The sequence below is a fragment of the Cyprinodon variegatus genome, unplaced genomic scaffold (assembly GCF_000732505.1).
Source record: "Cyprinodon variegatus isolate N-32 unplaced genomic scaffold, C_variegatus-1.0 Scaffold771, whole genome shotgun sequence".
Lineage (NCBI taxonomy): Eukaryota > Metazoa > Chordata > Actinopteri > Cyprinodontiformes > Cyprinodontidae > Cyprinodon > Cyprinodon variegatus.
Window position 1 is genome coordinate 104,153 of NW_015151224.1, and position 20,847 is coordinate 124,999.

The following is a 20,847-nucleotide window of genomic DNA, read 5'->3' on the forward strand; positions in this document are numbered from 1 at the left end:
TTAATGTAGCCCACGTTGTTTTCAGGACACCACCTAGACAACCAACTCTATTAATGACTAAATTTGTCTTGCACCACAGGTGGGTTATGCAGACACTGGAAAAAAAAAAGAATAAACAGATATTATGTTGAGTATAAGTGATTATATTTCATCAACCAATGTTTTAGAATTGCTTTGCTCTTCTAAATAAAATTCCAGAGACTTATAGTTGCTTTAATTAAACTTAGCTAAATACAAATACTTTTATGAAAAAAATAGCCTGTTTTACTGCAAGGAAAGGACAACAAAAAATCTCCAAAAATACCAAATCACACAAAGGAATTGTAAAGTTTTTCCATTACTTAATATGGTAAATGGGTTATTGTGTTTTAAGTATTCTTTGTTGTTAAGCATGTTACAACAGAAATCATAAATCAGTTATAGATAGAAATATACTGTAGTTTTAAAGTACATTCAAATTCTATTTTATTTGCAACATCATGAAACATTTTGACAGCAAATGTGATGGTTTTGAATTTAACCTTATAACTCTTATACAGCTAAGGCAGCACATTCCTTTTAAAAGTGACCTTTGAGGGAAAAAAAGCAAAGAAATCATTTTGCGAAACTAATGTTTTTTTAATCAAGGTAAAATACAAACTAAAGATTAAAACCCGCTGGTGAAACATGACACATCAATAGTTATATAACTGCATTTTCTTCCAGCATTGTGCTAAAAAAATGAAAAAAGCGATTAACAGTAAGGTTCTTTTTTGGCTGGGCTTTTTAAAAATCTTTTAATTCCTTAATAAATGCATCTATATGTGAAGAATTAAAGATGTTCAAAGCATTGCATTTTCCTAACCAGGCTGAGCAGATGTCCTATCACCGAGCAAGCTGAAAACATTCATGCTTTCAACACATTAAACTGTTCCCTGGCAACATGGGTTCAAGCATACGCAGCCCTCTGTTGTCTTCCCAGTGACATCCATTTTACTCGAGACAGAAACACTAAATCAGTGTCTCCACACAAGCGCAGTCCATTACAGCATGGCAAACATCTCAGCCAGTTACAGTAAATTCCCAGGAGGCTCCTCAGCTGGATTCCTGTGAGTCTTATCACACAGCAAACAGTGTTCTCACAGAGGAAACGTCAATTTAAACATATGTTGAAGACATTTGGAAGATATTTGAAAATTCTGCAGTGTTCTGCAACTCTTCATACAGTGCTGCTCATTTAATGTCCATTTACAATTGTGTCATTGTGGAGAAATAGTGCAGTTAAAAACAGATCTTAGAACCATTACATATAAGCAATGCCCAACCCAGGCCATTCTGGGCAAGAATTTGATGTTTTCTTTGAAATCTTTAAAATTTTATCACTTGCAAAAATTTAAAATTCCTCTAATGTGCATCAGGATTTTCTATATGTATGGAAACTAAATCCAACAAAAAAAAAAAAATAGATCATTACAACTTGGAGGTCTTAATGTCGGTGTATTTTTTAAATTAAAAATAATAAAAGTACTTAAAAAAAAAAAAAAGCAAAACAGATTTTTTAGTATTTGATCCAATAATCAGAGCAGGCAATGGGAAATTTGGTTGATTCAAGTTTCTGGCTGACTGGTTGGTACATCCTTCATAAAGGTTCACACGACTCAGATTCATCATAACTTTGCTTATTTATCATAAGACAAAATATAAGTAAAATATCATTGGTTAAATAATGGCTTTAAAAGGCTACTCAAAAATCTTGCTAAAATATTTTAATCATCACAATTTGATAAAAAAAGACTTCATGACTAAGAAAGAGCTAAGAAATAAAATGAAATGTTTTGTTTTAGCTATTACTATTATTTCAAAGTGACTTAAAAACGTCTCTAACCAAAGAGCTTACACATAGTCCATATTTGATGACACGGTCCTTGCAGGGCCGAACTTGGCTGGCGTGTACGGTCTGTTGTCTTTTGGGGGGCAGTTGTTGCAGAGCAGACCTCCTCCTAGAAGCAACAGGCCTGCAGAACCCCACCCAATGTAGAGTGCAGCTCCCAGCTCCCGTCTCTGTGCGGCAATCACCATGGGGTTGTAGAAGTCTCTGATAATTGCATGAGCTGACCAGGAGACGGGTATGAGGATCATCACGGCTGTTATAATGAAGATCACCCCAGAGACGATGCAGGCTTTGGCTTTGGACGCCTCGTCCTCCATGCAGTTGGTGCACTTCCCTCCAACAACGGCCATGAGCATACCAAACACCCCTACGATCACAGAGATGATCACCATAGCCCTGGCAGCCTGCATGTCACTAGGTAGAGCCAGCATGGAGTCGTATACCTTGCACTGCATCTGTCCTGTGCTCTGGACAACGCAGGTCATCCACAGACCCTCCCAGATCACTTGTGCGGTGACGATGTTTGCCCCCACGAAAGCGGTGACCCTCCACATAGGCAGAGCGCAGGTGATGATGGTGCCCAGCCAGCCAATGAAGGACAGCAGGATACCAAGTATCTGAAGCCCCTGAGAAGCCATGATGAAGCCAAAAGAGTGAAATAGTAATTTTTTTCTTCTTTTTGGGGTTTTACAGCTCCGTGGTCCCACCTGTTTTTGGATAAGCTTCCTCCACTCTGAACCTTCGAAAGTTTCGGTTGTGTGACAATAAATAGCTCCCGTTGTGGTCGAGACTTCTGGGTGGAGTTTCTGTTCTAATAGACAAAAGGTGGGTGAAAGCTGAACCCTGATATCTTCAGACTCTTACACACAACCCATTGTTATTGAAAGCAAGGCTTCAAGATTAGGAACAATGGCTTAGTTTGCAGCTGTGTTTAACCAAACACACACACATTTAGGTCAGCTTAGGCCTCAAGCAAATGTGAATACTTCTGTTACTGCTGTAGATTTAGCTTAAAAACAAGCTTAAAGATGGATTCTTCAACAAAAGGACAAATCCAGATAAGAGAAATTAACAATGATATTTTTTTCTTTACTCCAGGGTTGATAACTGCATATTTACAGCCAGGAACATTAAAGATGCATTAAAGGGAATGTCTGAAGTGTTGTTGTTGAGACTAGAGTCTGTAGGACACCAACATTTTATTACCCTATATGAGTTGGTAGAAGAGTGGACTAATCCTGGAAATGATAGGGGCTTGAATCTAGTTGCTTTATCTAATTTAGGCTAAAATTTTGACCATACAAATGCCATATGCTTTGATTTTATTATTTCTTTTAACTCATCCTTTCTCAGTTATAAAAAAAAAAAAAAAAAAACTGTAAAGGTTTGAGGCCTTACGTTTTTTTAATCACTGTGCAATAAGGATGTCTCTTTCAATTCATTTCATTTCACTTTATTTATATAGCGGCAATTCGTAACACATGTCATCTGAAGGCACTTTCCAGTTCACCAGATCATCCAGTCAAATTGATTCAAATTTTTCTATCTAAGGAAAACCAGTTGATTGTATTGACTCATTTTCTCTTCTGCAATCCCTCACACTAAGCATGCTTGTAGCGACAGTGGAGAGGAAAATCTTCCTTTTAACAGGAAGAAACCTCCAGCAGAACCAGGCTCAGTGTGAGCGGCAATCTGCCGGGGCCGACTGGGGTTCAAGGAGACAGAAGCAGAGATAAAAAAAGGCAGCTGTAAAAGGCGGCCCCGTCCAGGAAACACACAGCCAGGCAGACGAGCTCCGAGCCAGCTCCCATGTCATAGGATGAAGAGAGCACATCCAACCAGTCACAGTTAGTGAAACATGACTATATCTATAAACAAAGGTGTTGATGGCAGCAGGACAGCTGATATGTCTCTTCAGGATGGAGTCACAGCCAAACAGGAGCAGATCAGACTTTAACAAAGTAGACATTAACAGCCTTTGTAGTAATCAGTAAGTTGAACTGAAAGATTGTTGCTTAAGGTGGCTGTTTAGTACTGCAATCATTTCGTTGCCCGTAGTGTTTCATATTTTAGCCTCTGCATTTGGTAGTTTCATGGGGGAGCTTATAGATCCCTTCAGGCGAATCATATTGTCCAGCTGTTGCTGTTTTGTTTGCAGCTCTGCAGTCTTTTTATCCTTTTATCTCTAGGCCCCAAATAGTTGGCTAGCTTCCCTTTTGTATCACAAGCATGAAACGGTGCATTCTGCTCCATATCAAGCATCAATATCTATATCAAACATTTCCACAACATGCTAGCATTATTCTATATGGACTCTGATAGTTATTTAATAACATCTGGTAGCACAAGGTTGCTCGGAAAGATCTAAGATTTTCGACTAAGACACACTTTATTGTCATTTTGTATACAAAGAGTGTATAGAAAAATAAATTTCATTTATCCAGCTTTCCAACAGTAAATGAGGAGCAGCTTAGCAGGGAAATGAACATTTTCATTCATAAAGTGCAGCAGTGATCAAAAGTAAACAGTGTGGGAGAAACATTGTGCAAAAACGCATTGATGTCGAAGGTTCAGAGCAGTACAAAAATAAATATAGATGGTGCAAAATGCAGTAAAAATATTTGAGTTGAGTTTTATTTTGAAGATTCACTATGTAGTGTAAGAATGATGTTATCAGTGTGATTCAGAGACTCGATTTGCAACATGATTTTGAGTTTTTTCAACAGTTCAAAAGTCTAATGTCAGTCAAGAAAAAGCTGTTACAGAATCTGCTGATCCTGCATCCAATGCTGCGATGCCTCTTCCCAGAGGGCAGCAGGGACAGCAGTCCATGGCGGGGTGTGAGGGGTTGCTGATGATGTTACGGGCTAGGGACACACAGCGCTGGGATGAAATGTGATCAGGTCTGTCAATAAAGATTCACATAAAATTCAGCAAACACACAATTAATGGCAGAAGGATCAAATCTTCATAAATAGCTGAACAGTAAATAAACTGATATTTAACACTCCATCATTTTCAAATTATTTTCTTGATCAGTAGTTAAAAAATGCTGAATCCCTTAAGAAGTGAACTTTTAAAATATAATATGATGAAACAGAAATGCACTGAAATAAATGTGGGTACAAATTGGAGCGTCACAATCTTGCTGTCAGTATCTAAGCACAGCTTTAAAAAAAAGTTTATTCTCTCTCAAGTTAAGGGTAGAAAACTATGCTTTTCCTAAAATATTTTTAGAATTTTGTTTTGTTTTGTTGGTTTGGTTGAACCAGTGTGTTGGGAACAAATTGCACTTTGTAAGTGCTTGTGCTTTTTAATGAATAACAATTTCTATTCATCAGCAGACATTATAGCTGGTCATTTCCATGCTTGAACTTCGACGTTCACACTCAGTCTATCAAGATGTGACTAATTTGATGGATTTTCTAGACCAGCGGTCCCCAACCTTTTTTCAGACAATATTTTCAACGACCAGCCTTTAAAGTGTGGGAGGTAAATATGATCAAATAAAATGATACGACTGGCATAAAATCAAATACAAACAGCATAAAAATAAAACTCACAATTGTGTTGAATTAGTGGGAGCCCTGAGCTCGTTTCTCCGAAACAAACCGTCCCATCTAGGCGTAATCGGAGACAATGACACACGAATTGTGCTCCTGATGTCCAGTCTTCCCAGTCTAACTCTGTTTTGGTCGCTGTAACCGCAGAAAATCCCGCCTCACAAAGATAGGATGTTATAGATACAGTAGGATGCCTGAATTAACCTGTGTCAAGAGGCACAGATGCACCGATTGATGTAATTGGGAGATAATACCCCAATGTCTTATATTTTTCAAAATAAAACATCACTCAGACTCTGATCGTCGATAAATCATAAATATATATTTTTTTCTGTGCGGCCCGGTACCAAATGACCGACGGACCGGTAACGGTCCGCGGCCCGGTGGTTGGGGACCGCTGTTCTAGACTAAAGTCTGATTGATCTTAAGCTTAACAATTGTAAACTTTAATCTGGCATTCTATGATTTATTGTATTTTTTCCTGTGTCTATTATTAAAGCACTTCTGTTTCAGAGTCTATAAAAGGTACTAATAGGAAGGACCAGGAAGATATTAAAGGTTAAAAGTAACCTTTAAAAACTGATTTAAATTACATGTGGCCCCTGACTTAAACTCATGTGAATGTTTTTTAGTTGCTTTGCCTGATATCAAACTGAGGAGGGAGTAAAATGCTCGGGCAACGGCACAGACGCCTCAAACAATTGGAGCTTATCACCCAAATTAAATAATCAAAATAACCAGAGGAGACAAAACAAAAAACATTTAACATATGAAGGTTTTCATTGCTGTACAGCCAATAAATCATGTTTTAATTTATTATTTTACAATAGTTATTATGGTTACAAATAGTTTGGAAAATTTGTATATATGTATAATTTTGTATATTTTTATTAGATATTATCTTGCTCATTACCTATTTGAAAGAATGTCTTGGTTGAAGAAAGAAAAATCTGTTAAATATGAATGAATTACGTTCTTAACTTCTAAAAGAAATGAAATAATCTGGGTTAATAATAACTTAAAAGATGGATCAAAAAGACTGCAACACCTTTTACCTTGGTTTAATAATCTGAATGGGTTAGGTTTAACAAAGCCCTCTTTTCATGGTGTTGGTAAAGGAAATGTTCACGCTCCTGACATGGCTTAGACAATTGAAATCATTGTGTGATAAAAGCTTACCTGTAATATTTTCAAAGAAACCTTTTCTTCACAAAAAACCACCCTATATTGTTTGTTTTGTGTAGAGAAACACAATGAACTTAAGATAAATAAAGATAAGGTGTGAATATTTCTGCTAATAACTTGAAAAACTGCCCTTCAGATGTTGACTGTCTCAGTTCCCCTGCTCGGAGGCTGAACATTTAAACAAAGGCGGTCAGCACTCATCTTACTTGATTTTCCAGCCACACCTAAACCTGATCAACAGGAAAGACAAACAAAGGGCGTCTTTACACTGCTGGGCGGCTATTTCTTTTCAGATGGGCTTTTGTTTTGATTGAAACCTTTGTCAATCATTAAATATGTAAATATCAGGATAAATTTCAAAATATCTACTGTTAGAAAGCTTATAAAATATTTCAATTACATCATTCATGAACTCCAGTGAAAGATTGTTTTTTGAGAAAATGTTGTTGTGACATCACACACTGACTCAGAGGTGTAAACAAAAGCATTTTTATTTACAAAACAACTACCACACAAAAAAAAACACTTGGCTGATGAGTAATATTCCACATAAAATAACCAAAACAGAGCTTTCAAAAATAGTTACAGTCAGAAAGAGACGTAGTGATGTAAATATAAAGCTAGAGAAATGCATACTAAGGTCCACACATCATTTAACACCATAAATACAAGTAATGAACACGTCAAAGGAAATTTGTTCTTTGGGTGTGGTTCTTATCAGGATGAAGCGTTCTATCATTTTCACTCCTGACCCAGCAGCACCAGTTCATTAGTCCCAGTAAAATTCTCCAGAGCTGCTTTAAACATAGTCTTTTCCGGAAACAGGAGCCGAGGCATCAGATCTGGCGGCTGCGTACCTTGCAGAGTAGCCATCTTTATCATTGCGGGGGCAGTTACTACAGAGCATCCCCCCACCAATCAGCATCAATGCAGATGCACCCCAGCCGATGTAGAGTGCGGCCCCCAGCTCTTGCTTCTGCGACTGGTTCAGTATAGGGCTATAAAAGTTTTGGATGATGGTGTGGGCCGTCCAACAGACAGGGATGAGACAGAGAACCCCGGCTATGATGAAGATGACTCCGGAAGCGATGCCCACCTTGATCTTTTTGGACTCTTCCTTCACACAGTTGGTACACTTCCCCCCGGCTACTGAAAGCAGGATGGCCAAGATGCCCACGATGATGGAGACTATAGTGAGGGCCCGGGCCGCCTGGAGGTCAGCGCTGAGGGCCAGCATTGAGTCGTAGACTTTACACTGCATCTGGCCCGTGCTCTGGACCACACAGTTCATCCAGATCCCTTCCCAGGTGATCTGCGACGTCACAATGTTGCTGCCGATAAAAGCCGAGACTTTCCACATGGGAAGGGCGCACACGATGATGGCACCAATCCAGCCGATGATCCCCAGAGCAGAGCCCAGGATCTGAAACCCAGTAGAAACCATTATGGTGGAATCTTTTCTTTCGTTGTGCTTTTGAAGTTCTCTCTTTTTCTCTTCTGGACGTAGGCTGTTTGACTCCTTGAGCTCCTTTGGCGTCAGATGAGCTTGCTGAATGGGTCAGGATTCAGAGGAGAGCAGGTAAATAAGCCATGAGGGGGAGGAGCTGTGGAGAAATACAGCACACCCTCATCAGTCCCTGAGAGGCAGATCCTCCCCCACCCCTCTGAACAATACTACAACTTGTTCACCATCTCTCAGTCTAAACTATTGAGCTTAGCGGAAAACATCCCTCCAACAAAAACTAACCTTTTAATGATGATTAATCTCAAAGCTCTAAAATTCAAAATAAAAACAATAGATTTTATTATTTATCGATCATCTTTCTTCCAGCAGTCACACCTGAAAATCAAGGTGGGTGGAGCCACATTCTCCGGCGCCGCTGACTCAATGTGTTTGAAATGACAACATGTGTGCCGGATTTAATGACCAAATATGGCTGCATATTTTTTCACTTACTACTCATTCAATTCCAATGAAGGATGTTTTGTACCATGATGTCACTCATGCTAAATCTACACTTTCAGTTTGAATGTGTAGAAAAATCTTATTCACTTCCTCTAGTAAACCCAAATTGATGTTTTTATTAGTGACGCTTGTTGAAGGTCACTTTATCAGAGGTAAAAATTAGTGGCACCCTCGCTTGTTCTTATAAACAAAATACAATTGAAGACTCTCTTAATTTAATCTAGTAATTTATATCCTTCTTTTTCTCAGGTTGTTACAAAATATAGTTTACATTTTTCTTTCTAATCCTGTCTATGGCCAAAGGTGTATAAAATAATTCTGTTTCGATGAACTTTTCTCTAAGAACTTGTTGCTTTCAGAAGATCAGTCAACTCTTATGTATTACTGTAATAGGACGCCACCTGTGTAACAAATCCTGTTTAAAAATGTTGTTTCTAAATATTCTACTGTGAATTGTAAGTGTTTTTATAACAAAGTAGAAGTAGATTTGAAATGACAGCAACTAAGTGAAACTTCTGCAGAGTCTATCAGCACATATGTAAAAACTGCATGATCATAGATAAGCTATAGAGAGCTACATGAAGTTTCTGCATTCTATCCATACAGCAGGAAGTGCAATGCAAAACACTGGGTGCAGGGGAGTAAAGCATACTCCTGCTGAACTCTACAGCTATGGAGGCGTGTTCACAATGTGTACTTGTCTCTATTGTGCCAAGTTTGGTGGGGAGAGGGTGATGTTGTGGGGTTGTTTATCAGGAGGTGGGCGTGGACTCTTAAGTGGAAGAAACTCTTAAGTTTCAGCATGCCCAGAGATTTTGGACCATTCCATGTTATCAGCTTTGTGGGGACGGTTAAGGCACCCCCCTTTTCCTCTGTGCAACAGTGCATGAAGTAAGGTTCAGAATGACAAGGAGGAGAACTACCGGTAGTGTTGCCCAAGTGCATTTCTTTTTAAACAACCGTTGAGGCAGCACTGTAAAAACGACAACTCAAAATTGTTCACCTTACTAAGATTTTTGCATTCACTGACCAAAAAATTGCCAGTTGGAACTTGAACTGTCTTTTGTGAGCCAGTTGAACTCACTTTCATAAGTTTCTGATGAAAAGTTCATCTTATTCTATAAATTAAGTTGAGTTTACTTAGAAGTTGTAGTTGACACCCAGTCCGAGCGAGGTCAACTTATCTGCACATGCTCATTTCAAATTTGTCATGGCAACCGGCTGCTACAGGGTTTCCATGGATTTTCCCAGGAGCTCCCTTCTAAAGTTTGGTTCAGCCATTTGGTCACTCTGCTGGCGGTAACTTTCCCTGAGGACTCGTCCAAGAGAAGACCAAGGCACTGGTTTCCTGTTATCTCTGGCAATATTGCATTATTTGTAAGGTTTTAACAGGAGTTGGAAAGTAAAAGAATATATGCTAAAACCTGATTTGCTTTAAGCATAAGATTACTTGTGTACATTGTGGAATTGTAAACCTGTTTTTGCCAAAGTGGTTCAAATAAACATGCAAAATTTAACTGGTTTGCTGACAGGGCTGTGGCGCAGTGGGTAGCACTGCTGCCCTGCAGCAAGAAGGTTCTGGGTTTGATTCCTGGCCCGGGGTCTTTCTGCATGGAGTTTGCATGTTCTCCCTGAGCATGTGTGGGTTCTCTCCGGGTACTCCGGCTTCCTCCCACAGTCCAAAAACATGACCGTTAGGTTGATTTGCTTCTCTAAATTGTCCTTAGGTGTGAGTGTTTGCATGAATGGTTGTTAGTCCTGTGTGTACCCTGCCCCACTTGGGACAAGTGTGTAAGAAAATGGATGGATGGTTTACTGTCATTGGATGATTTAATGGGAGGGATTCAAACTCAAAAATGTAAGTTATTACAGGGGATGGTAATCTGAATTTAAAATAACTTTTTACAGATAATCTGAACTTAAAATAATAAGATTTTACAGACTTGAAAGTTACTTGAATTAAAAAAAACTTAGTTGGCAGAACTTGAAAAACTTAGCTGACACAACTTAATAAGTTGATGCCTTCAACTCAAAAATTCTGTGCAGCCGGTTACCTTGAAATTTTGAGTTGAACTAACTTTTTCGTTTTTACAGTGTGTGTTGGGTTTTTTTTTAAGTCAAGGGTATAATCCAAGCAAAAAACTGCTTGCCAAAACTCAGTGACCTTCAAACCTGCTGGTGAAGATTCCCAATTCTCAGTCATTTTTGGAATGACCTTCAAATCAAAACCAGACATTTTGTCTTAGCTGAACATAAACAAAGTGCATTATTTAAATAATGCATGATCAATGCATGTATTTTCTAATTTATGGGGGAAGAAAGGACTTTTCTTAAATAAAATCAACAGTTTTGGCAAATCAAACTCATTATTAAAAGTTTTTTATATACTTTTAGCAGAAAACAACAGTATAAAGGCCAAAAATAACCGTTCCATTTCGGGATTAAACTTGTTTTATGGACAGAATCCTACTTTTTGGCTTTTAAATGGGAAAAAAAAACTTTAATTTGACAATTCCTTGAATTTAACTAAATTTAACTACAATTGTTAGCAACTGTAATCTTATACGCTTTATTGAATATCAGCATTTTCTAAATGATCAATAAGAAAACTGCTTGCACATTTTGCTAACATGCAGAGTAGAAAGTATTAAGTACATCCATCCATTTTCTCCCGCTTAGTCCTTGTCAGGTTTGCGGTGGGGCTGGTGCTTGTCTCCAGCAGTCTATTGGTGAAAGCAGGGTGAACCCTGGACAGGTTGCCAGTCTGTTGCAGGGAAACACAAAGACACACAACCATGCACACTCACACTTATTCCAAAGCACAATTTAGAGAAGCCAGAGTACCCGGAGGGAACCCACACATGTACGAGGAGAACATGCAAACTCCATGCAAAAAGACCCCAGGCCAGGAATCAAACCCAAAAATCTTTGTCCTGCAAGGCAACAGTGCTAACCACTGCAACACAGTGCAGCCTAGTATGAAGTACTGAAAGTTTAATATCCTCACTGTTTCATAGATATGGTGGAAAGTGCTACTTATCTGTAAGATTAATGAGCACCAGGAATTGAGCAGATACATTTTCCTTCATCTGATCTTTACCCAACAGTTTTAAAAACAGTTATAAAAACAAACAGAATGTTTATCTTGGAAAGTAGATTTCAGATCCTCTAAACTGAATATCCAATGCAACCTTCTAAATACTCCAACAACTGCATGGATGATTGATGGTATGTTGTTTTGTTTTATTCATGAATTCATTAGATAAAAAGCTTTCTCATAAGTGAGAATGTAGAAAATAACCTTACTGCTTTAGTTTACTGCCATGCAGGTCAGTGGATGTAGGCTGCTATACGGCATGCATCTCCACAAAATTAAAGCTATGAGCCTACAGAAATAGAAAATGTAGTTTAGGAAGAAGGGAATTTTTTTTTTTTTATATTTCCAAGAAATGAACAAAATGATTAAAAAAAAATGAAAGTAGGAAAAAAGATGAGGTCAAAAGGTCAAAGAGGGACTGGATGTTTTTTGGGGATCAAACTGAAGGCTGATTGTGTAAGACGGATGTATGGGCCAAAAAGAATGTTTTGTTCTCAAAGGATCGCTGGAAAATAGCCTGAACTGCGTGTTAAATTGCTTTGAATGGTAACTACCATCAAATAGAAGCCTGTTTAACGAGGGATTTGATGTGTCTTTTGAACGCTGAACTGAGAATGGAACTCTGTTTGGCTCTTCTATGTGCTTTTCTCCACTTTGACCAAAAGGAGGCACTGTCTTCTACTTTAATAGCATTTCTATCATCTCTGTATGTTTGTTCTGCTTGTCAGGTATGACTGCAAAGTATGACTGAATATAATCCATATTAAAGTATAAGCCCTGGCTCCGAAGAAAACAGTCAGTTTAACTCTTTTAAACTTCAGTGAAAATTTGCTTCCAGGCAGTTATTGCAAATTTCTTTTAAACATAATTTAGAAGATACTTCATAACAAAAATAGAAGGAATTTTAATTCCTTTGAAATTTTATCATCCAACAAGTCGAAGCTTATATCTGCTTAGTTCATGATAAATCTCACTCCCTTTCTAAAACTACTGTAACTTTAATTAATTAGTTGAACAATCAACCAGTGACCTAAAAAATTATGTCAGAGGAAATCCCCATTTTTTGAATAATTTTCACACAAAAAAAAAAATAATAATAAATAATTAAAAGCTATAGTAATAAATTGTGTTTTATAAAAATGATGAAGCTCAAAGCAGGTGTGGGGAAATAAGCTCAAACGTTTTATAGTTTTTTGCTTTGTTTGATTAATGGGAGGAACATGTTTACGAGCCGCGGTAAGAACAAGACCAACTATTCTTAGCTCCTCGTTACAACATTTAAAGAGCTTGTTAACCTCGTTAGGACCTGGTAGGCTTTTTACTGGTGTGATGCTCTTGTTTTCTGTAATCTATAATCAGGGTTTCGACTGACAGCAGAACAGTCCGATGTTTTATTTAAAGCAACACTAAGGGTAGGGAATGGAGATAGAAACGTTTAGTTTGAAAACCTGTTGTACTAAAATGCTAAAGGTTGCTTAAAATGCAATAGTCTACATTGAAACATTCTAAACAGAAACTTATTTTGCCATTTTTTATAAAAAATTAGGCCTGGGTTTTTAAAAAACAACACCAAATATTACATGCTAAGTCCCGCCCTGCTTTTGTCTCTTCCAAGCAAATCTTTTTGCATGTCTGCAGCAACCAATAACATGATAAGGACCAATAATGCAATAAATTGGCCATGTTAAAAGTAATAAAATCATTGCGGTAATAACTTCACTTATTTTTTTATGGACTGTAATTCCTTTTATCCACCGAGGTTGATGTGTTTTTTTTGTGCAGTATTTATTTTTAACCACCACAAGCCTGCATATTACTCCATATTAGAGGAAAGAAATGTCCTGCTTGCTAAGCTGATACCAGACATGGAGAAAAAAACGCTCAGACTTTCTTATCATTTTGGATGGACTTTAACAATCCAACCTCTCTGATGGGCTTTCAAATACAAGCAGCATATTAGATGTTTCATTTAGGATAAAGGACTCTGCTGTACAGATCAGTGTGAGAATGGAACAAGGTTTTCATGCTACATGCAGATTTTTAAGCAGCCTTACATCATGACTTATTAAAGGAAAGGTTTGAGATTAAATTTTTTATATCCTCATCTCTCCCATGTGCAGTTTTCTATACTTAACAAAAGGGCAGCATCTTCACTGACTGCTGCCTCAGGCACCTGTGCTCCATTGTATGTTGTTTTACTGATGGGGTGTTCTGGAACTATTTAAAGGGACAGCGCAGACTTTGTGACCTAAAGATTTGACAAATATGAGTTCTTTTAAATGATTCCTCAGGCCAATATACAGCGCTTGACTCTATCAATGCTTCGAGCGGAGTTCCCCTCTTGAAATGCCGACTATGTAAGTTAGCAACAGTGGTTGGCCAGGTCATTTGACCTGGAGGAACGTTTTCGCTTTAGGGCCACATGCTCTTATAGTCCTTGAGCTAAGGCTTTTGCTCTAGGTTTTTTCTGCCTACTCAACACATGGTCATGGCTGAGGCAAAAAAAAAGGAAATAGTTACAGGTCTAGTGTCCCTTGTGGCCAAAAGTTGCACAGTGTGGCTTTAATTTCCTTCGGGCTTAAACAGTATTTTTTAATATGGTTAAGTTCGTTTCGCATTTCCAAACATTCTGCTTTAACTCATTTTAACTTACAGAGAAAAATTGAAGAAGCACTTTTATAGGTGGGCGAATGAGACAAAGCAGATATTATAGTTTTGCTTTTACTGCACAGATTACACTACCATCCATTAACTTGAATAAGTTTTCTAAAAAAAATGTCATTTTATACATGAGTTTTGTGGGGAAATATGTAACCAAAACAAGCTATGGCTTACTTCTGGTTTTAGGGAGCTGAATTGGATCAAACAAAAGGCTCACAGCCGAGGAAACTGGGTCTAATCTAAGTAGCCAAGAACAACTACATCAGCAGGCCAAAAAAAACTGCCTCTTAGGTAGGAATCAAACTAGAGTATGGAATGCTTTGAAAACCTGAGTACCCACAGGAACCCTCAACTAAGATAAAAGGTGAGTGAGAAGATCCCAAGTACTTGATATAAACACCACAAACTGCTACTCTGAGGAAGACCCCTTAGCCCCATGTAGCTCCTCAGGTGCAGAGAGTTTCTCCCTGGGATGGGTTAAAGGCACATTGATAATTTCCTTGTAAGGTTTTCTTTTGTACAATAGCTAATAAAATTAATTATTCTCATAAGCATAACAACTTCCACCACACATTTGAAAAAAAGCCATTTACACTTCCTACAAACTTTATCACATTTCACTCTAACACAAAAGCACAAAATATCCCCCGGATGGATACGCATCTATCAAGTCTCTGGAGCTGTGAGATTCATACACCTGAATCTGATGTGATTGCAAAATATTACAAATTAATTGATAAACATCTATCCAATAAAATAATACTTTTAGCCAATAATGTTCCATCTTTTTGCGAAAACTAATAAAAACCGTTTATGTTTCAACTTAGTTATAAATTTCGTCTAAAATTTAAACCAACCTTTTAACATATGATATGTGCTCACTCTATTCTAATAATATGTCTGCAGTATTTTTTATCACACAAACTAATAGCAGGTGGCATACTTGTCAAATTCGTTGAACACTCTTATGTTTTGCAAGAAGTTGTTAAAAAAGTCAGTTTTTCTTAAAATTACAAGCAGATGAATAAATATAATTTACCTGTAATTTGAACCAAAAACTGATTTTATTAACAATTTTTTGCAAAATTTGTGAAAATGCAAAGGACCTTAATATTAGTTTGATTGTCCCTTGTGGACTATATTTACTTTCATTTGAAAGGAATACATAACACATAATTTAACTTAAAACGTGCTTTCAACTGGCATGCTTGCATTCTTTCAATGCAAATCTTTTATATGATGAAACTCTTGTATTTTATCCAATTACTTTAATACTGATCTTGCGTTCAGTACTTTTTAATTTACGAATGGGATATTGTATTACAACACCACACATCTAACCTATTCTTTCTTTTCTGCCTTTATTTGCCTTCTCTGATAAGCACATCTTTCCAGTTCCTCTAATACCTCCACAGTCAACTGATGAGTTTCCAGTCCCCTTTTAGGATATACTTCGGTTACTGTGATCACTGTGTTGCCATCAATTACATGTTTAATCACTGATTTTTTTCACTGGTATTTCCCAGAAACATAAGCTGTTCATTTACCCATATACACGTCTTTGTTTTCCTTTTTATTATAGATTTTTCGTTTCCGTTCATATAAGCTTCGTGGAATATTGGGAGGAGTTAAGTCCCTGAGAGTTGTTGAGACAAAGAAGTAAACAAGGAAATGGATAATCCTTGTGCAAACTGAAACTCATTTATATGTTGTCACTGATAAAACCACGCAGCGAAACCTACCACAGAACATTTAGTTTCAGTATAAAAGTATGGGGGCGGGACCAAATCTGATATCATTAAAAATAAAAGCAGCTTAAAAGAAAATGAAAATTTAACAAAATATACATATATAACAATACAGATAGAAGCTCCTATTTACATCTTCAGAAGGCAGACTTTTTTATGGCAAGATATGCTGAGTGAAAAGATACATTTTTAATCTTCTAGATCTAAGCCATAAAGCAAAAAAAGAATAAAATAGGAAAATATATTATTTCTATTTAAAAGGAGAAGTCCTCTCAAATAAAAAATTGAGAGGATCCCGTTATTGTAGGATGCCACCCGTTCCTTCAAATATATGTCAGAAATACTTCACATTTAATAATTTTAAAATGTATTTTCTGTTATCCCATCCCATTCTAGATACAAACCTTTTTTTTTTTCTAGCAAATAGATTTCCATTGCCGGTTTTTAATGTAGTCTTAATAAAACCTTTCCTTAAGAAACCTTCTCTCCATTTAAATGATTTGACCAATTATTAAAACTTTAGTGTTATCTTTGCTCAGCACTACCCATTTAAATTCCTATTTAACAGGTTTTAAGAACTTTGTTTTTTTCATCTCCAGAATATTGCAGAAAAATAAAAATATCCAGTCCAGGAGTGGCGCTGAAAAAATATTCCTTTACTTTAAGGCTGTACTATTATAATTCATTACTATCAGGAAATATTTAAAAGCCTTCACCTGATACTGAAGCTGAAGCCAGAGTTTCTGATAAGAACTAAAAGTAAAGATATCTGTAAAGATTTTCAGTCATCCAGGTCATAATCAAGCCGGCTTGACATGAAGTAGGCTTGAAAAGTAGATGAGTTCAGTCTGGGAAACTGGTCTTCAAGATTTCTAGAAGATGTTTCGCCTCTCATTCAAAAGGCTTCTTCAGTTCTTACTAGAGGTGGGGAGCACTGAGACTAATATACTGTAGGTGTACCAAAGAAGAAGGGGAAAAAACAAAACAAAGTCTCCCATAGTGGCGAACTTATACATGGAAGAAGTGGAAAGCAGAGCTCCACACTAATACATGGGGGGAAAAAAACCCAGTCACTGGTTCAGACACGTGAATGAAACATGGGTCAAAATAAAGACCAAGGATATCCACACATTCACAGACAACATCAAAACAGTGGACAGAAAACATCAAGTTCACCTGGGAAGGTATTAAAGATGACAGCCTTTACTTCCTGTTGCTCAACATAGAAGTCTAAAGGCAACCACCAGACAAACATCGACCAGTACCTCCATTTTGACTCACTGGAACACAAACTAGGCATCATCAGAAACCTCCAGACACAAGCAGAAACCATTCCCACCATCAACAGATGGAAGATGAGAGAACAGGGACATTTCAGGATAGCCATGAAGAACTGTTGTTAACCCAAATGGGCTTTTCTTAAAAAAAACAACAAGAAGAGGTCTGCTGAGAGGGAAGAAAACAGCAGAAGGAGCACCATCATTCCATATGTGGCTGGAAAACTCAGTAAGATTTTCAACCAGCATCGGATTCCTGTGCACTTCAAAACCGGGAACACCCTGAGACAAAAACTGGTTAACCCCAAAGACAAGACACCCAGAAACAAGACCGACATGGTTCACGCCGTTCAGTGTAGTGAAGAGTGCACAGACCTGTACATTTGAAAGACCAAGCAACCGCTACATAGGCACACAGCTCAACACATGAGGGCCAAAATTGGAGAGGAATTTCTAGAATTTCTGAAAGCAGAATGGGAGGCAGATCTTTTAGTTATCAGGCTCCTATCCTGTGGAACCAACTGGCTCAGGTTATCCTGAGCTATCTCTATAGGTATAGACTTAGACTTCTGGAGGACAAAGGGACCCATATTTCATCATTCTGCTTCATTCTGTCTCTATTCTCCCACTCTGCAGAATCTGTTAGTTCAATCTCTAACGTTCTGCTCTCTCTACTTTTTCTCATAGTAGCTTCATCTGGTCTGTTCCTGTTTGGCTGTGACGCCATCCTGGAGAGAAATATCAGCTGTACTGCTGTCATTAACACCTTTGTTTCTAGATGTTCGGAGTTTGTCTGCCTGGCTGCGTGTTTCCTGGACGGGGCCGCCTTTTACAGTTGCCTTTTGTATCTCTGCTTATTCCTGGTAAAAGGGAGTTTTTCCTCTCCACTGTCGCTACAAGAATGCTTTGTGTGTGTGATTGCATTTGAGTCAATGAGTCACTACGATCAGCTGGTTTTCCTTAGATAAAAAACTTTGAATCAGTTTGACTGTATGATCTGGTGAACTGTAAAGTGCCTTGAGATGACGTGTTCTGAATTGGCGTTATATATATAAACTTAACTGAATGGAGTCAGCCGTTCACCTACCTATAAAATCAAAAGGACACTCATTTGAGGACACAAACAGCCATATTCTGGCCAAAGAAGAAAGATGGTTTGAGTGAGAGGTTAACACCTCACCCGCCCTCACCTGACTCTCACTTCAATGACGCATTGACTGAAACCACTCAAACGGCGGAGTTAACGACCCATCAGAACCTCTTAACAACCATTAACATCCCCCATGTTTCCTCCTTGGCCAATCTTGTGGGGGGCATCAGAGCCTCAGTGCTCCCCATCACTAGTTAAAACTGAAGAAGCCTCTTGGATGAGAGGTGAAGTGTCTTCGAGAAAACTTCCAGTCCAGTTGCCTAAACTGAACTATTTTAACCAGTATTTGAACATTTATGGCTAGGATGTACATACCTTGTTTCTTTGTGCTTCAGGGTCAAGTACTTTAACAATGTATGAAACACAATCTGCCCAAAAAAGTCTAAAATAAAGCCCATTGTCATTATTATTACCTTCTTTGGGCCAGGAATAAGTCTTGTACTCAATGGTTTTCTTCCAAAGACTTCTAAGAAATATGATGTTGAAATATTCTGGGAGCTTTAGATAAATAAGAAATGTATATTGGACCTTGAGTCTGTAATAATAAATCAACCAATTTACAGCAGATGCATGTTCCTCCACAGACGGGTTTATCGTTGGATTGTTAACTTGAACTTCTGGCCAGAGAAAAAACACATAATAAGTAGTCAGCATTTCAAAGAAGAATGTTTTCAAGATGACTTGGATGACAGCGCGTTTTGACAAACACCAGATACAGGCATTGGGACTTGATCAACAGCCGATACTGTGACATCACAAACCAGTAGGTGGCAGTAGTGTTCTTTTATAAACATGGATGTCTCCAGTGAAGCAAATTCAAATGAAATTACTCTTAATAAAAAACACTCATTTATTGAACAGTATGTAATAATTTCTTATTTAAAGTACTTTCAGAAGTTTGAATTTTGAATATGACCGGACTTTTCCTTTAACTAAATAGATCACATGATTATCCGGGGAGGTACGTTGATGTCAGCGCTTCATGTTTTTCACCCTTACAAAGTTCATTGTTTTATTTCATGAGCAACGAGAAACTGTCAAGTAAAATGAGAAAATTGTCTCAGCAAACCACTCAGATATAAATTCTATAAATGTACAGCTCATTCTTGGTGTGGTTAAAATGCAAGAAGGAATGACGTCACTGGTTTATATGAGCAAATAAAGGGTCAGGAAGGGAGCTCTTACTGTGTGTAATCATTACTCATAGACAAGTTGTTTTTTCTTTTCGTTCTTACCTTATTTAAAGAAAACCGTCCAAAAATATATTTCTAGACAATTTCCTATTTGCGAAAATTAAGAAATAGCATGAAAAGATTGGGTCAAGGTCAAGAAAAATCATGATTGTGCAGAATCTATGCATGACCACATTATCCATGTAAGACCAAGGCATTGATAGCATTTTCTCTAGGTCCAAAATGGTGGTTCCAAGAGAGAATTCATATTCCTATTCTAATCGGATCCTAACAGATCCTTATCTGTTACATTAAAATGATCTTTTGATTTAAAAGATACTTTAAATATAAAAAGGTGTGTGTTAAAAATACTTTTCATGTAATATTCTTATTCTTAATGTCTTGTTTTTATTATGTACAAGGGCGTAAACATCATATTTAGCAGAAATAAAGGCTTGAAAAATTTTTTTTATATATATTTTAAATATTTTTTGCTTATTCAGTTAAGTAATAAAATAATACATTGGAATGAATAAAATGGTATTAAAAGTGTGCAACTGACTTGGTAAAATATAAGAATAGGAGTGTCAAGGCAGGTTATTTATATAGCACATTTCAATAGCAAGAAAATTTAAAGTGCTTTACGTAGAAAACAGAAAAAGACAATAGGAAAGGTAGATTGCATAAAGTGTCTGAATATGGTAATTAAATAATATATGAACTCAATAAAATAAATGAAAAAGAGAATAAAAATGAATAAGATAAAAATAAGATAATTTTAAAAATAATGATAAAATAATTAGTAGGATAATGAATAGATTCCGACCCTTGGTGTTTAGAGTAAACCTCAGAGGTCTGAATGGTTGATTGACAACAGGTCTGTAATGTATTTTAGTACAGTAAGAGAAGTATTTTGAATTCTATTATCTGAGATACAAGGTGGCAGTAAAAGGACTTTGGAACTCAGGTGAGGTGCTCCACTGTCATAGTTTTAGTGAGGACACAGGCAGCAGGGTCATGGATCAACTGCAGCTTTCTGGACGACTATTTAAACAGACACCTTTGCAATCAGTTCTACCAAATATGAATGCATTGATTATTTTTCAAAGATCCTTTTGAGACATTAGTTCTTTAATGCAGGAGATGTTCTTAAAGTGA

At 37.3% G+C, this 20,847-nt stretch overlaps 2 protein-coding genes across 2 annotated transcripts; both read right to left on the minus strand.

Moving 5' to 3' along the window:
- Positions 1-249: 249 nt before the first annotated feature.
- Positions 250-2,619, minus strand: LOC107098370 (claudin-4-like). The gene has a single exon (XM_015396008.1). It carries the CDS (start codon positions 2,506-2,508, stop codon positions 1,873-1,875), a length of 636 nt encoding a protein of 211 aa, XP_015251494.1. The 5' UTR covers positions 2,509-2,619; the 3' UTR covers positions 250-1,872.
- A 4,479-nt stretch (positions 2,620-7,098) lies between these two features.
- LOC107098352 (claudin-4-like) lies at positions 7,099-8,179 on the minus strand. The gene has a single exon (XM_015395988.1). It carries the CDS (start codon positions 8,060-8,062, stop codon positions 7,418-7,420), a length of 645 nt encoding a protein of 214 aa, XP_015251474.1. The 5' UTR covers positions 8,063-8,179; the 3' UTR covers positions 7,099-7,417.
- Positions 8,180-20,847: the final 12,668 nt, after the last annotated feature.

Excerpts from the sequence above, each read along its gene's own strand:
- LOC107098352 (XM_015395988.1), bottom strand. The coding sequence starts at position 8,062 with ATGGTTTCTACTGGGTTTCAGATCCTGGGCTCTGCTCTGGGGATCATC.
- LOC107098370 (XM_015396008.1), bottom strand. The coding sequence starts at position 2,508 with ATGGCTTCTCAGGGGCTTCAGATACTTGGTATCCTGCTGTCCTTCATT.